Source organism: Malaclemys terrapin, chromosome 3 (genome assembly GCF_027887155.1).
Source record: "Malaclemys terrapin pileata isolate rMalTer1 chromosome 3, rMalTer1.hap1, whole genome shotgun sequence".
Taxonomy (NCBI): domain Eukaryota; kingdom Metazoa; phylum Chordata; order Testudines; family Emydidae; genus Malaclemys; species Malaclemys terrapin.
Window position 1 is genome coordinate 140,520,959 of NC_071507.1, and position 16,939 is coordinate 140,537,897.

Consider the following 16,939-nt stretch of genomic DNA (forward strand, 5'->3'; position numbering starts at 1 on the left):
CCTGCCAGTCCATGGCTGCAGGAATAGGGAATTGGTGGGTTTGGTTTCGGCAGACACCTCTGTAAACCCTAGCAGGTGGGTGAGAGCAAGGGGAGAGGAGACTCCCCGTTCTCAGCCAGGCATAGCAGGCGTGCTACACCAGAGAAGAGACCTAGTGGAGCAGGGAGGACCCAGGTCCCCAGACCCACCTGCCACCCACACCAGGGTTGCAGCCAACTCCCCTGACAGGCCACACAGTCCCACAGAAGGGGCAGTTATACTGACTCTGGCCACTAGGGCAGCCTTGAGAGAGGGCAACCTTACTGACTGGCCATGCAGCCCTGAGAGAGGGTGACCCTAGTGACTCTTGCCGCTAGGTCATACCACCTTGCTGAGCCAGGCGGCCACACTGACTCTGACCACTAGGTGATACACCCCGGTCGAACGGGGGAGCCACATTGTGAGAAGGGGACGTCACCCTGACTCTGGCCATTAGACCACACAATCTTGAGAGCGGTCATATTGACTTTTAGGGCTAGACCACACTATCCCAAGACAAAGGGTCGTCATAAGGATGCGACCACAGGGAAGTAATTACACCACCCCACCAGGGATAGGACACACTTGCCCTGTGACAAGCCTCTAGAGCAGGGGTCGGCAACGTTGGGCACGCGGCTCGCCAGGGTAAGCACCCTGGCGGGCCGGGCCAGTTTATTTACCTGCTGACGCAGCAGGTTCGGCCGATCGTGGCCCCCACTGGCCACGGTTCACCGTCCCAAGCCAATGGGGGTGGTGAGAAGAGGCACGGGCGAGCGATGTGCTGGCCGCGGCTTCTCGCCTCCTCCATTGGCCCAGGACAGCGAACTGCAGCCAATAGGGGCTGCACTCGGCCGAACCTGCCGCGTCAGCAGGTAAATAAACTGGCCCGGCCTGCCAGGGTGCTTACCCTGGCGAGCTGCGTGCCGAACGTTGCCGACCCCTGCTCTAGAGATATGAATCATTAACTCTCCTCAATGGCCTGATATTGTTCACTAATCCCTAAGGCCTTGTCTACACTACAAGTGCTTTGCCTGTGTAACTATAACATCAGAGCTGCCTCGTGTAGTGCAGCTTATGCAGATTTTTTCTGGAAGCATAGTAACACTAGCTCTCTGAGGGAAATTAGCTATGCTGACAGAAAAGGCATAGATGTCTCTATGCTGGGGGTTTTGCAAGTATAGCGATGTCTGGTTTTTTTCTTTTTTTTTTTTTTTTAAACATACCTCTGAGGGTGCAATAGTTCCAGAGGATGGGGGGGAAAAAGCTAATGTTATATCTATTCAAAAAGGTGTAAATGGCGGACAAAAGCCAGATAGCTTGACAGTGGTGTCATGTAACATCATGAAAAGGCTGACAAAAAATGCAATTAGTAAAGAATTAACAGATGGCAGCATAATTAATGGCAATCAACATGGATTTATGGAAAATGACTTGTCAAACTTGATATCACTTTTGAATGAGATTAAAAGTTTCATTGACAAAGGTAACTGACTGATTTCTCTAAGGTGGCTGGTTTAGTACCCCATGACATTCAGATTTTAAAGTGCTTCATTGAGCTCTTAAATGGGCTGAAAAGTGGCTGATCTCAAGAAGTGGCTCTAGGGACATTTTTAGTAGAGTCCCAAAGAAATCTTCTTAGCCTCAATCACAGCTGGTAAAGTTTGCAGATGCAAACTGATGGCACAACAAATAAGGACAAGTCAAATATACAAAGCAATCTAGATTATACAGTAAATTGGACTAACTTAAATGTGTTTTTCTAACAACATTTAAAAGCACTACATTTAGGAATAAATGTAAGGTGAAAATTATAGGACAAAGGGACAATTTTTGAAAGTGACAAAGTCCTAGAGCTGGGTCTACTGAATTTAATTATAGTAGAACCCCCTTTTATGAACTAATTGGGGGATGGAGTTCATAACATTCTAAAGCTTAACAGAATAGGTACATTACATAAATGAAACATCACTATGCTATGCTACACCACTTTCTTCTTGTCCTTCAAACCAACTTCCAATATACTGAAGACTTCAGAATCTGAAGAGATGTAGACCTATTCATCATTCCCTTTTGCTAGTGATTCTCCCCCCGCCCCCCAAAAATTGGGAAAAATGGTTCATAGAACTGGTGGTTTGTAAAATTGATAAAAATTGAAGTTCTACTATATATCAGTTCAGAACAGATTGCTAAATATAATACAAGTATACAGGAACTTTTATCTTAATGCTTATTTCCACAAATGAAATAGCAGAATTTCTTTTTCTCCCCCATTTAGTTCTAAACTTTTCAGAAGTTCAGAATCATTTTAACTAGTATTGTTATTTGGAACGAAGTTTTAGAATACAGTAACTTTGGAAGTGAATCTTGTGTTATCAGCAGTAGAAGCTGACGTGCAGACAGCCCATATGCATGTTTAACAGTTAGCCTTAACTTACAATGAAGAATAAAACTTCTTTACTCCATTGAGACTGCAACTTCCTTCAGTAGCTTCTTTTTTTCAGACCCCTAAATCTCCAACTGATTTAGTATATTCAAGGCACCAGATGACAGAAATAACCAGTGGGTAAAATTTTCAGAAGTGCCTACAAACTGGGACAAATTGAATTTTCCATCCTAAAAGCACTTTCAGATATTCCATTCTCTTCCTTACCTGGCTTGAGATAGCAGTCACCTACAAACCATTCTTAGTGCCACACTGTCCTCACACCAGTGCTCTTTAATTCGAGCTAATTTTAATGACTGTTCTTACTATGTAGATGGTAACAGCCTTGATTTGAGTGCTGCACTATTAATACAGTTATAATTCTCAAATTTAACTGAAGGAAGTTTTAAAACCACATCCTTCAAAACTTCAAATTAATTGCTGTTGTGACTACTGCCTAAGGTTTCATTTGGCATGTATCTGGTACAAGGGCTGTTAGAGCTTGAAATGTTATTTCAAAACCAATGAAAGCTAAAAAACCTCTAGGTATATAATACATTCACACAAGAGACAGACATGCTTAAGGGGAGGCCAAATTATTTTTATTTTATTTTTTTTAGTAACCAATTGTATTTATGGCAAAAAAGCTCTGATCCTCCTTTTTAGGAAGTAAGCAGTGCTCAAATTGATGGGTTAGATTCTTTACTCAAATTCAAAAATTAGCTTGGTAACAAAGGAATGAACAAGAATTCCAGATATTATTTCCAGAGCAGAGAGCAACAATTCACATCTGGATGAAAACTCCATGTTTACAATGGATTGTGCCACATATTGCAAAACTTTTCAGTAGTGCATTAAGCCGTTCACAGTTGACTCTGAACCTTGAGATTAAAGAGCTGTTTTCTCCTTTCAAAATTTCATTACCTTGTGCAAATTAGTCAAGTCTTTTCAAGTGTCAAGCACACATTTAAAGCTGTCCATATTTTATATACAAAACACCTACCATTTGGGCAGTGCAAAATACATCCTTTCATAACAAAACTAAAATGTACCTCTCAAAGTATGAACAAGAATATACACATATTACATGATGTACATTATTTACACAGCCATAAAAAATATAATACAAAAGTTTGTGATTATAAGACTTGACAGTCCTTTTATACTTCATGTTGCAACAAGGCAAGTTTCAATTTCATGGATGGAGTCCTCTTTGTAACTACCCATAAATCTCGAGTTATGCTTGAACTTTTAGGAGAGTTTTTAAATGGACTGCCATCAGCTCCTTATTTTGGTCAGAATATTCAACAGTGCATCCCACCCAGTGACTGGGAGGCTTTGGAAGGACACTAGGAGATGGCGGGTCACTAAACTTTGCCCCAGCATAACTTTCTTTTTGGTTCACTTCAGTCGGAGAACCGGGTTTCTTTGATTTCATGTTTCTGAAGTTCTCAGTGTTATTAAGCGGCTTTTTCTCTTGCTTTTCAATTATCTCAGGCGACACGGAAAGTTGCCAAAAGTTACTTTCATTTTTTTTCACAGATGCGATCTTTGTGAGCGGCATGTTACATTTGCTCTTCTGCTTGTTACTCTTGGGCTGTTCACCCAGGTGTACGCTGTGAACAGGCTGGCAGTGGGGAGCGGGAGCCTTCTCAGACTTGCCCATCTTGTTCTTCAAGAACTGCAGAGACAGAGATTCAAATAATGCAGGACTCTGCCGCCAAAGAGCACAGCCGGGTGCTGGGAAACAGGGGAATGTCCCTCCGCTCGCCCAGCCAGGAAAAGCGATATCCCCTTATCGCCCTACCGCTGTCCGTCACTCCCTCCCACTTAGGGTGACCAGACAGCAAGTGTGAAAAATCGGGAAGGGGTGGGGGGTAATAGGAGTCTATATAAGAAAAAGCCCCAAATATCGGTACTGTCCCTACAAAATAGGGACATCTGGTCACCCTACTCCCACTCCGCGAGTCCCCGGGAGCCCAGTGGGGTTAGGGGGATCCGAAAGCTCCGGCCCGGACCCCGTCCAGCGCAGGAGCTGAGCGCCCCCCTCCCCATCCAGGCGGGGGCGCGGCTGTAGTGACCGTGGCAGCCGGGCGCCTCCATGGGGCGCTGCACTCCGCACACGTCACCCCCGGGCGCGCGGCCACCAGGCTAAATCCGGCTGTTGCTGGGCGCAGCCGCCAACCGCATTGGTGGATTCCCAGAACCAATCAGCGCGAGCGGCACCTCTTCCCTGCCCCGAGAGAGCGCGAGCGTAACGGAAACTTCCCCTCCCCCCGCCGCCCGAAACGGGGAGAATGAGAACCGCTCCCCGGGGCTCGCAGCCCGGATCCCCCCCATACCTCCTTCCTCAGGGGCTTGCTGGGCGCCGGTCTCGGAGGGGCCGATGTGGGGGGCTCCTCGGCCGGGGCGGTGGGAACAGCTGGTACTGGGAGAGTGTGAACGTCTCCCGGGCCGGGGGCTCCCAGCGGGGCCCTTCTGCCCAGGCCAGCGCGGTGTTGTTGGTACTGCTGGTAGCGGCTCGGTAGCAGCCCCGAAGGGGTGGGCCGGATCTTTCCCTTTCTCCGCCTCACGCGCTTCAGCGCCGGCCGCGCGCTACCCCCGGGCCCCGCCAGGCAGCAGCTGGGCTGGTTCTCGCAGTTGTTGTCCCCCCGCATGAGGCGTTGGAAGAGGCTGGGGGGTAGCCGCCGGGCGTCCTCGGTGCCTGCCGAGAGCCGGGCTAGGAAGGGCGGCGGCGCCGTGGTGGTGACCATGGCGGGAGTCGGGTGTTCGGAGCTGCGCAGGGGGAGAGGAGAGGGCGCTGGGAAGTGGCCGCACAGCGTCCGCAGGGACTTTGTAGGCTTCGATGGTGGTGAAATCCCAGATCCGCTGCTAGGAGAACATGGCGGGGGAGTGAGAGGAACGGCGAGCAGCGCCCCAGTGTTGTTACTCGAGAGGCACACGCCCACTTCCGCCGCCGGACCAATCAATACAGCCTGGCACAGCAAGTGACACGCCTCTTTCTGACAATGACCAATCCGAAGAGACTGAAGCCGTAATAGAACCGCCCTCGCCAATCCAGAAAGACACAAACACGGCAGGACGAGCCCTCTTCATATCTCCTCCAATCAGAAGAGAGACAAACACAACGCGGCACGCCCCCTGCCCTCAAAACTGGCCAACCCGGAAACCGATAAGCCGAACGAGTCACGTCTTTTTTTGGTAAGCATCTGCCAATCGGATGGGACACAAACAGAATGGATCCCGCCCCTTTCCTACACTCTAGCCAATCAAGAGGCATAAACATTGAGGAAACACGCCTTCTCGTTACAGGTCCTGGCGAGCGCAGGCACGAGCGCCTGCGGGGAGGAGGGCGCGAGACGGTGGCGGTTATGGCGGAGGGGTGCCGCGTTCCTGTCGCGGAAGCAGAGGGGCCCGGGCAGCAACTTGGGGCCGAGTGGCGCCTCGAGGCGCTGAGCCTGGAGTGCGGAGCGACCGGCGCGGGAGCGCGGCAGCCGGGGGGTCGTAGAGCCACCATCGCCAGCGCGCTGGAGCTGGAGGGCAGCGTGCGCCGCGAGGGCCTCCTCACCCACTTCGTAGCCAGCAACCTGCAGCGGAAGATCCAGCGCAGCGCGCCCGCCGCCAGCGCCATCCCCCCCGTAGACCCCGCGGCGCTGCGGGACCTGGTGGCGCTGGCCGGGCAGGTGGCTGCGCAGGTGGATGAGCTGCTGCGCAGCGTGCACTGCGGCCTGCAGGCCCTGACCGCCCTGAGCGTGGGCTGCATCCAGACCTACCGCGACGGCGTGGAGAGCCTGGGCGAGGCCGTGGACACCAGTATCCGAGCCATGTACACACTGGTGGCGCGGTGCGAGGAGCTGGACCTGGCCATGCAGCCCGTGCCGGCCTTGGCCAGGCGCATCCGTGACATGAAGGGCATGCTGGAGCGGCTAGAGGGGCTCTGCAAATAGCACCCTGGGGCGGCCGTAACCCCTCAGCCGATGGCCCACGTTGCTCAAACACCATGTGCCTAATCCAACAAGCCATCTGCAGCAGGTGCTGCTCCTTCACACACACCACACCTCGGCATGCGGCAGCTCAGGAGCTGGTCCAATTGGGATCCAGGATTGATACTCGGGGAAAGTTTGCCTCCCATCGAAAGCACTTTATGCTTATCTGCCTTGATCTCTGAGCTGAGGGGTGGCTTTTTCCACTGCTATTTTTGTTGACTGTTTTCTTCTGAAATACCAATGAATAGTTTCACTAAACTTAAATAAAGATATTTGCTATTTTTTCTCCTCCTGTGGTTTCCACTCTAGGTAAAGACTGAGATATTTTGAGTTCTAGTCTCCTCACAACTCTTTCCATAGGTGCTACAGTCCATTCTCCTTAATTTTTTTAGGCCATTTGCGACCTTCTTGTGCATGGAAACAGTTGCAGAATGGGACTCAAAGAGCCCCTAAGACTTCTTTTGGTTGAGGGAACCATGGTAGTCGGGATATACTAATTCTTTGTTTTTGTAGAACTGTTCAGAAGCATAACAGTTTAAAATCATTTACCTTTTAAAACAAACTAGGTGGCATTCCTGTTTTAAATTAGGCCTTTCTGCTTGCCCCCGTGCTTTCTCCACTTCAGTTATGGGATAGTTCGAGCATCTGATACTTCATACGCTACTAGAGTTGAAAAATAGCTCCATTCTCATGTAGAAGCTAAGATTCGCAGCTGTGTTAAGATGGTCTGGAAAACAGGTTTTAGTTTTAACAGTTATGACAGCCACTAAATTCAGGGAAGATGTTAAAGTGGCAATCAAATAATTGGTTTTAATTAGTATTATTTCATAAAATACTAGTGCTGTATTATTGGAAAATGGGATATTTTTTTTTTGCCTGCTTTTGTAGTTAAGCAAATAATTGGATTTTAAATTTCTCACTGGTTCCTTGGAATGTAGTAAATCCTGAATATCAAACCACTGTAACTTTCTCTTGTACTCTTGTCATCAAGACAGTGTTGAACCAGTGCCCAGGCATACTAATAGGAGTTACTGTGCTAGTCTGCATGCGGCTTTTAAAGCTTTCATTGCGCTTTTCATATGAAGCTGGGCTATTCTCGCCAAATTCTTCTCACCTGAACTTTACTTTCAGTAGAGAAAATAATTCTTTGCTTCTCTTCCTAACAATTGGTGTGCTTTCAATAGCACAGAATTAATGCTGAATTGCATTCCACGGATGGCAGCACTTTTTTGATAGGCAAATCAATTCCTTTATAGTTTTTTGAAACTGTTCAAGGTATTTGAATATGACAGGACAAACAGGGCTGTATGGATGTAAAAGGGTCTTTTTTCATTATGATGGATGTTACCTACAGGTGAGATTAAAAACAAGCTGCATGTTCATGAGTAGAGCCCTTAAATCTGTAGATATCCACATAAGAAAGGCTGTACCGGGTCAGACCAAAGATCCATCTAGCCCAGTATCCTGTCTATCGACAGTGGCCAATGCCAGGTGCCCCAGAGGGAGTGAACCTAACAGGCTCAAGTGATCTCTCTTCTGCCATCCATCTCCACCCTCTGACAGACAGAGGCTAGGGACAGCATTCCTTACCCGTCCTGGCTAATAGCCATTAATGGACTTAACCACCATGAATTTATCCAGTTCTCTTTTAAACTCTGTTATAGCCTTCACAGCCTGCTCCGGTAAAGAGTTCCACAAGTTGACTGTGCGCTGCGTGAAGAAGAACTTCTTCTTATTTGTTTTAAACCTGATGCCTATTAATTTCATTTGATGATCCCTAGTTCTTATATTATGGGAATAAGTAAATAACTTTTCCTTATCCACTTTCTCCACATCACTCATGATTTTATATACTTTTATCCTATCCCCCCTTAGTCTCCTCTTTTCCAAGCTGAAGAGTCCTAGCCTCTTTAATCTCTCCTCATATGGGACCCGTTCCAAACCCTTATCGTTTTAGTTGCCCTTTTCTGAACCTTTTCTAGTGCCAGTATATCTTTTTTGAGATGAGGAGACCACATCTGTACGCAGTATTGGAGATGAGGGCGTACCATCGATTTATATAGGGCAATAATATATTCTCAGTCTTATTCTCTATCCCCTTTTTAATGATTCCTAACATCCTGTTTGCTTTTTTGACCGCCTCTGCACACTGTGTGGACATTTTCAGAGAACTATCCACGATGACTCCCAAGATCTTTTTCCTGACTTGTTGTAGCTAAATTAGCCCCTATCATATTGTATGTATAGTTGGGGTTATTTTTTCCAATTTGCATTACTTTACATTTATCCACATTAAATTTCATTTGCCATTTTGTTGCCCAATCACTTAGTTTTGTGAGATCTTTTCGAAGTTCTTCACAGTCTGCTTTGGTCTTAACTATCTTTAGCAGTTTAGTATCATCTGCAAACTTTGCCACTTCACTGTTTACCCCTTTCTCCAGATCATTTATGAATAAGTTGAATAGGATTGGTCCGAAGACTGACCCTTGGGGAACACCACTAGTTACCCCTCTCCATTCTGAGAATTTACCATTAATTCCTACCCTTTGTTCCCTGTCTTTTAACCAGTTCTCAGTCCATGAAAGGACCTTCCCTTTTATCCCATGCCAGCTTAATTTACATAAGAGCCTTTGGTGAGGGACCTTGTCAAAGGCTTTCTGGAAACCTAAGTACACTATGTCCACTGGATTCCCCCTTGTCCACATGTTTGTTGACCCCTTCAAAGAATTCTAATAGATTAGTAAGACACAATTTCCCTTTACAGAAACCTTGTTGACTATTGCTCAACAGTTTGTTTTTCTATTGTCGGACAATTTTATTCTTAACTATTGTTTCGACTAATTTGCCCGGTACAGACGTTAGACTTACCTGTCTGTAATTGCTGGGATCACCTCTAGAGCCCTTTTTAAATATTGGCATTACATTAGCTAACTTCCAGTCATTTGGGTACAGAAGCCGATTTAAAGAACAGGTTACAAACCTTAGTTAACAGTTCCGCAACTTCACATTTGAGTTCTTTCAGAACTCTTGGGTGAATGCCATCTGGTCCTGGTGACTTTTTAATGTTAAGTTTATCAATTAACTCCAAAACCTCCTCTCGTAACACTTCAATCCATGACAGTTCCTCAGATTTGTCACCTACAAAAGCCAGCTCAGGTTTGGGAATCTTCCTAACCTCTTCAGCCGTGAAGACTGAAGCAAAGAATCCATTTAGTTTCTCCGCAATGACTTTATCGTCTTTAAGCGCTCCTTTTGTATCTGATCATCAAGGGGCCCCACTGGTTGGTTAGCAGGCTTCCTGCTTCTGATGTACTTAAAAAACATTTTGTTATGATCTTTGGATTTTTTTTGCTAGCCGTTCTTCAAACTCCTCTTTGGCTTTTCTTATTACATTCTTGCACTTAATTTGGCAGTGTTTATGCTCCTTTCTATTTGCCTCACTAGGATTTCACTTCCACTTTTTAAAGGAAGTCTTTTTATCTCTCACTGCTTCTTTTACATGGTTGTTAAGCCACAGTGGCTCTTTTTTTAGACCATTTTTGTGGATTGGATGCAGATACAAATTTTGTATCCATGCTGAGTTCTATTCCTGAGTTCTACTTCACTACCACTCAGGACACAAGATATGGCTACAAGAACCAGTTTGTTCCTACTTAGAGAGACAGCAGTCTTGTTTGCACCTTTTCCCCCTTGAATTCTCTCACTGTTACTGTAGCACTTGTGCAGCTTCACCTTTGATAACAATGGCAGAATCATTAGTATCAACTGGCTGTTGGTGTTTTTAACACAGTGTGGTCTAGGCCTGCCCAGACCAAGTATATACAACACAGAGGTAATATAGTGGCAATTGGTCTATGCTAGTGCTAGCATTGGTAGAGTTGTGCTGGTGCTACAACAGCAATGGGAATTTTTAAGAAAAAGCTCATTGCAGATAAAAGTAGTAAATGCATAGCACTCATAAGCATAGGGACTGCAGTCTGAAGGCAGACAGGAGAACACTAAAGGATAACTGTTCTTTTTCTGCTGTCTTAGCAGGTCCCATCTCTGATGCTGCTTTGGGGCTGCTCTGTTTCCTGATGTGGAGAAATGAGACCCAAGTGTCTTAACGTGAGCAACAAACTTTCACAATCTAACCAAACAGCAACAAGAAGTTTTATTGGCTAACATCACTTGAAAATGAACAGTGCTGAAGTCAAAGTACCCATTGACTTTGTTCCTCTTTCCTTTATGACAGCTGAGCTCTTTGCTTACTCATTTTCAGAGAGGGACTTTCCTTTTAGATTCCCTCAGCTGAAAGGAGAGTAGGGGTTTTCTCTGCCTAGTTCTTGTTGGAATTTTTCATTTTCTAGTAGCTCTTTCTGTACAGAGATTGTAATGAATGATATGTATTGTTCTCCCCCGCACCACCCCTTTTTTTAAACTGCTGCTAAATTATTTTTACTTCCTGTGTTGTCCAGTTCTTTGTGCCTGATAGACAGCAATTTGAAATTTACAAGATTCCCTCTTTTATATTATTTCAGATTCATTAGTTCATACCTACTACCAAAACCCTTGTCTAGGCCCCAATTATTGCTCAACATGATTACTGCAACCTACTCTTCTTTGTCTCCCAGACACTCCCTTTAGCCCTCCTTCAATCTGACCAAATTGCTGCCAAGAAGGTGGTCTCCTTTGCTCACTATTCAGGCTTATATTCAGACCCTCTTCAAGTGCCATCATTTGCTTCCTCTGACCTTCTTCCCTAACTTTAAGCTCTTTGCTTCTGCCTCCAATTCCCTGTACAGTTTAGGTCTCTCTCTCTGATCCTGTCTTTTACCCCCTGCCTAGTCCCTTCACTCTGATTAAGCCACACAGCTATTATAATATATGCTTGGAAATCATACCCTCCCAAAGTCCAAGCAGCATAAAGATACTTTCTTCGTGTTAGGGGTTTTCATCCCCTTCCTCCCAGAGTTCATGGTGGTGGAATGAGTTCATATGCCACAATTACAGAGGATTACAATACAAACACTTAATATCAGCTTATAACATGGGGTACAGGTGTTATAAGTGAGATTAGTGCATGCAATGTCTTACAAGCATTTCATAAAATCTTAATACATTCTTATAAGCTTAACAATACTAACATACAGGTGAGCCAGACTGGGTTTCCAATATGTATTGGCCAGTGTTCAGTTGAGGCCAATGGGTCTGCCAGCATCATACCAACTACCTGCCCAGGCTGGTGATGGTGATTTTGAAATGCTCAGGGAGATTAGAGAGGCAACAAAAACAGAAATCCCCAAAATAATGGGGGACTTCAACTATCCACCCTATTGATTAGGAACATGTCACCTCAGGACGGGATGCAGAAATTACATTTCTGGATACCATTAATGACTGCTTCTTGGGCAGCTAGCCCTGGAACCCACTAATGGAGAGGCAATTCATGATTTAGTCTTATGGGATGCACAGCATCTGGTTCAAGATATATAGTTGAAACACTGGGTAATATCGACCATAATGTAATTAAATTTAACATCCCTGTAGGGAGGGGAAATTCCAAAGAAGCCCACCACAGTAGCATTTTACTTCCAAAAAATGAACTAAATGAAAATGAGAAGGCTGGTTAAATGGAAGTTAAAAGGAACAGTCACAAGTGTGAAATGCCTGCAAGCTGCATGGAAGCTTTTGAAGAACATCACAAGAGGCTCAAACTAAATATACATCCCAAATAAACAAACAGTAATAGGGCCAAAAAATGGCACCATGGCTAAACAATAGAGTAAAAGAGGCAGCTAGTGACCAAAAGACATCTTTTAAAAAGTGGAAGTCAAAACGTATTGAGGAAAATAGAAAGGAACATAAACTCTGGCAAGTCAAGTAATAGTATAATTAGGCAGGTCAAAAAGAATTTGAAGAGCAATCAACAAAAGACAAAAACGAAACAGCAATTTTTTTTTTAAGTACATCAGAAGCAGGAAGCCTGCCAACCAAGCAGTGGGGCCGCTACATGATTGAGGTGCTAAAAGAGCACTCAAAGAAGACATGGCCATTGCGGAGAAGCTAAATTAATACTTTACGTTGGTCTTAACACTCAAATCAGCCTCTCTATCAGATGAGTAGCAGATAACCAATGTAATATCAATTTTTTTTAAAGGTTCCAGTGGTGATCTTGGCAATTACAGGCTAGTAAAGCTTAACTTCAGTACCAGGCAAATTGGTTGAAACTATAACAAAGAACAGAATTATCAGACACATAGGTGAACACAATATATTGGGGAAAAGTCAACATGGCTTTTGTAAAGGGAAATCATGCTTCACCAATCTATTAGAATTCTTTGAGAGGGTCAATAAAAATGTGGAAAGCATGATCCCATGGATATTGCTTCCCAGCTCTCCGAGCTCTGGTCAAGTGAAAAAATTCTCTAAGTTATACCTAGACTTTCAGAAAGCCTTTGATAAGGTTCCTCACCAAAGACTCCTAAGGAAAGTAATCTGTCATGGGATATGAGGGAAGGTCCTTTCATGGATTAGTAACCAGTTAAAAGATATGAAACAGGATAGGAATAAATGGTCAGTTTTCACAGTGGAAAGAGGTAAATAACAGGGTCCCCCGAAGATCTGTGCTGGGACCAGTGCTGTTCAACATATTAATAAATGGTCTTGAAAAAGGGGTAAACTGCAATGTGGCAAAGTTTGAAGACAATACAAAAGTACTCAAAACAGTTAAGTCCAAAGCTAACTGCAAAGGATTACAAAGGGATTTCACAAAACTGGTGACTGGTCAAGAAAGTGGCAGATGATGCTCAATGTTGATAAATACAAAGTAAGGCAAATAGGAAAACAGAATTCAAACTATACATACAAAATGATGGGCTCTCAATTAATTCGTTACCACTCAAGCAAGAGATCATGGAGTCATTGTGGATTGTTCTCTGAAAACATCCGCTCAGTGTGCAGTGGCAGTCAAAAAAGCTAACAAAGTTAGGAATCATTAGGAAAGAGATATCTAATAAGGCAGAAAATATCATAATGCCACTCTATAAATCCATGGTATGCCCACCCCTGGAATACTGCATGCAGTTCTGATCACCCCATCTCTCTCTCTCTATATATAAGAATTAGAAAAGGAAAATGCATAAGGAAATGTTATTTACCCCTTCACATAACACAAGTACCAGGGATCACCCAATGAATTAATAGGCAGCAGGTTTAAAACAAACAAGGAAATATTTCACAGAATGCACAGTTAACCTGTGAAATTGTTGCCAGGAGATGTTGTGAAGGCCAAAACTCATAGGCATAGTTTGACTGCTATATTGGGGTGGGCAAAGTGTGCGTGTGCACATACACACACACGTGCTTGCTGAAGGCAATTCCCTTGGCTCACTGGCTTTCTCCCCCGCCTGGTGCTGGGGGAGACAGGCTGGCTTAATGGGGGAGCCCCAGCTGCTGCTGGCCACTACTCTGGGACCAGCTGCTGCAGTGATGTTGCTGTTCTAGTGCTGCTGCAGCCACCTGCCTGCTGGGGCTGCTGCTGTCAAGGGGATGCCACATGCCCGGTCCTGCTTCCCCACACCCATTCCCCATCCCCTTCTTTTCCCCATCCCCTCCCCCTTCCTCTCCCCACTGTCCCTGGCCTCATCCCATCCCCTTCTCTTCCCCCTGCCCTATCCCATTGTCTCTTACTCCCACCCCTTTTCCCCCCCGGCCCTTCTCCCCCCCCCCCCCGCACTCATTGTTGTACACGAAACAGGCGGGCACTAGGACCAGGAAGCGGGAGTGACCCAGAGCTTAGGAGAACAGCTGCTCTGTCCCGCCCCGTATTCCATGAGCTGAAATGTGCAGGGGTAGGGGGAGGAGGAGGTGCAGTGTGGGAAGGACAAAGCCACCCCCCCCCCCCCCCCGCAGGCAGAGCAAACCCTGCAGGGTAGCTCTCCCACTTGCAGAAATTGGTGAGAGGGAGGGAAGTGTCACTTGACCACTTGTAACACCTCCCTTTGTTGGGGGGTGGGGTGGGAATGCTCCCCCTGCATTCCTCCAAACTATGACCATGCTAAAACTATAAATGGGTTAAAAAAAGAACTCGATAAGTTTCTGAAAGATAGGTTCATCAATGGCTATTAGCCAACATGGGCATGGATGCAATTCCATGCCCTGAGTGTCCCTAAACTTCTGACTGCTAGAAGCTGGGACTAGATGACAGGGGATGGATCGCTCAGTAAACTGCCCTGTTCTGTTCACTCCCAATGAAAAACGTTTGGCACTGGCCACTGTCAGAGACAGGAGTAGATGGATCATTGCTCTGACCTAGTATGGCCATTCTTACGTTCTAAGCTGTTTAAGAAAATAATGCTACTGCAGTTCTGAGTGCTATCATAAATCAAAACCTTTTATAAGGAGACAAGAAAATTAATCTAGCTGCCTAGATTTTTTTCCTGAGGATTATGTTCATGAGCACCACTTCTGATGCCTCATATGATAGGGGCAGGTGATGCAATATCTGTGAAATATGCTTGACTCCCTAGAAGAAAATTCAGTGCTGTTATCCTCCTGTGTGCAGTGCTATCTTTGGCTTTCTAAATGGAAAGTTGTCTCAATCATGTTGTTAGAATCATGAAAAGAGAAAATAGGTTGGGACAAGAGTGATGACATAAAGCTCAGTTCTGTCCCCCTACACACATATAGCTCTAAGTGATTCCATTGGAAGCTATATGGCTGTATTTATAAATTTTAATAAATATGGAACATGAAATTCAAAGGGCAAGCCTCCCTCACCCTGGATTCCTCTCCACAAACAGTCCTCACACACTCCTGCATTGGTTCATCATAGGGTGACCTGAGAGTGTGAAAAATCAGGACCCTATTTTTTTTCAGGGTGCGGGGATAGTTGCATATATAAGACAAAGCCCCTAATATCAGGACATCTGGTCACCCTAGTTCACCACCAGGGGCTTTATTTACAATGTGCTATACCACTCCTTGCCTTCCCACATAATGCTTTTTTAACTTGTCGCTAGGCACAAGGGAAGAGTGGTCACCTCCCTGAGATCCTGGGTTTCTCTAGCCCTTTCTTCTTTCCTCTTTCTGCCTCTTTTTTAAGTGTCCTCAGCTGAAGAGCTGGAACACCTTGTTAACTGGTTAATAACCTAGTACTTAATCAATTATCTCACCAATTTGGCCTGTGTGGGGACACTTACAAAGTGAACACAGTGGTGAGTCAGCTTTAGGCTACACATGGTCTGTCAGAGTAGATAAAGAGAGTATGGTAATAAAAGGAATGTTTCAAAACTTAAGAATGTAGGATTTGATAACCCAGATCAGGTCATTAGTCTACCAAATCTCATATCCTGCCTTTGGCAGGGCCAACAGCTTGGTTCAGAGGAAGGTGTCCCCTCCCCCAGCCCCAGTTGCATATATTCAGCATTGTTGCATGTTGCAACACAAAAGTACAATGTTCTACATAAAAGGCTGTATGAGAAATTACCTTCAGATAGTAATTCAGCCTCTGACCCACAATACATCTGTGTCACTGATGGCCCATCTGCTTTTTAAATAGAACCATGTCAAGGGACCTGGTTATAATCTGATTCCAGCCTATAGTGTAGATAAGATCTTGACCATATGATTGAACAGTGCTAAAACTTTGGACTATCCAAGACTTTAGAATAGCTTGGTAATAGAGTTAAGATTTAATTTACACTTCAGAATAAAACTAGGTTGCAATAGGGGCCCTATAATGGTTTGAATTGTAAGACAGCCATGTCCTAAAACAGACAGGAGCATAACAAGTTGTGGATATGTTGCATAAGTGGTAACTATACAACAGACTTTGTGAATTCTGTTTAGATCAGGGGTCTCAAACACAAATGTCCATGAGGACCACATGAGGACTAGTACATTGGCCCAAGGGCCGCATTACTAACACCTCCCTCCCATCCCCGCCGCCCTCGGCCCTGCCCCCACTCCACCCCTTCCATGAGGCCCCGCCCCTGCCCCGCCTCTTCCCACCCCTTCCCTGCCCCCATTCCAACCCCTTCCTCGAAATCCCCACCCCAACTCTGCCCCCTCCCTGCCCCCAGGGGGTGCAGGAGGGGCATGGGGTGAGATGGAGGCTCAGGGCAGGGAGTTGGGATGTGGGGTGCAGGAGGGATGAGGTGTACAGCAAGGGTTCAAGGTGTGGCAGGGGGCTCAGGGCAGGGGGTCAGGGTGCAAGAGGAGTGTGTGGTGCGGCAGGGGTTCAGGGCAGGGGGTCAGGGTGCAGGGTGTGGCAGGGGGATCAGGGCAGTGGGTTGGGGTGCAAGAGGAGTGCGGGGTGCAGCAGGGGGTTCAGGGCAGGGGTCAGGGTGCAGGAGGGGTGCAAGGTATGGCAGGGGGTCGAGGTACAGGAGGAGTGCGGCATGGGGCTCAGGGCAGTGGGTTGGGATGCAGGAGAGGTGCGGGGTGAGGCAGGGGGTCGGAGTGCAGGGTATGGCAAGGGGTCGGGGTGCAGGGTACGGCAGGGGGTTCGGCTGCAGGAGGGGTTCGGGGG

General features: G+C 46.0%; 2 protein-coding genes across 2 annotated transcripts; one reads left to right on the forward strand and one right to left on the reverse strand.

The window, feature by feature from the left end:
- Nucleotides 1–3,020: 3,020 nt before the first annotated feature.
- On the reverse strand, nt 3,021–5,350 carry PNRC1 (proline rich nuclear receptor coactivator 1). The gene is made up of 2 exons (XM_054022220.1): nt 4,783–5,350; nt 3,021–4,121 (listed from the first exon to the last, which is right to left on the reverse strand). Exons 1-2 carry the CDS (start codon nt 5,191–5,193, stop codon nt 3,678–3,680), a joined length of 855 nt encoding a protein of 284 aa, XP_053878195.1. The 5' UTR covers nt 5,194–5,350; the 3' UTR covers nt 3,021–3,677.
- A 381-nt stretch (nt 5,351–5,731) lies between these two features.
- LOC128833930 (BLOC-1-related complex subunit 6-like) lies at nt 5,732–6,711 on the forward strand. The gene has a single exon (XM_054022221.1). The coding sequence runs from the start codon at nt 5,812–5,814 to the stop codon at nt 6,385–6,387; it is 576 nt and encodes a 191-aa protein (XP_053878196.1). The 5' UTR covers nt 5,732–5,811; the 3' UTR covers nt 6,388–6,711.
- Nucleotides 6,712–16,939: the final 10,228 nt, after the last annotated feature.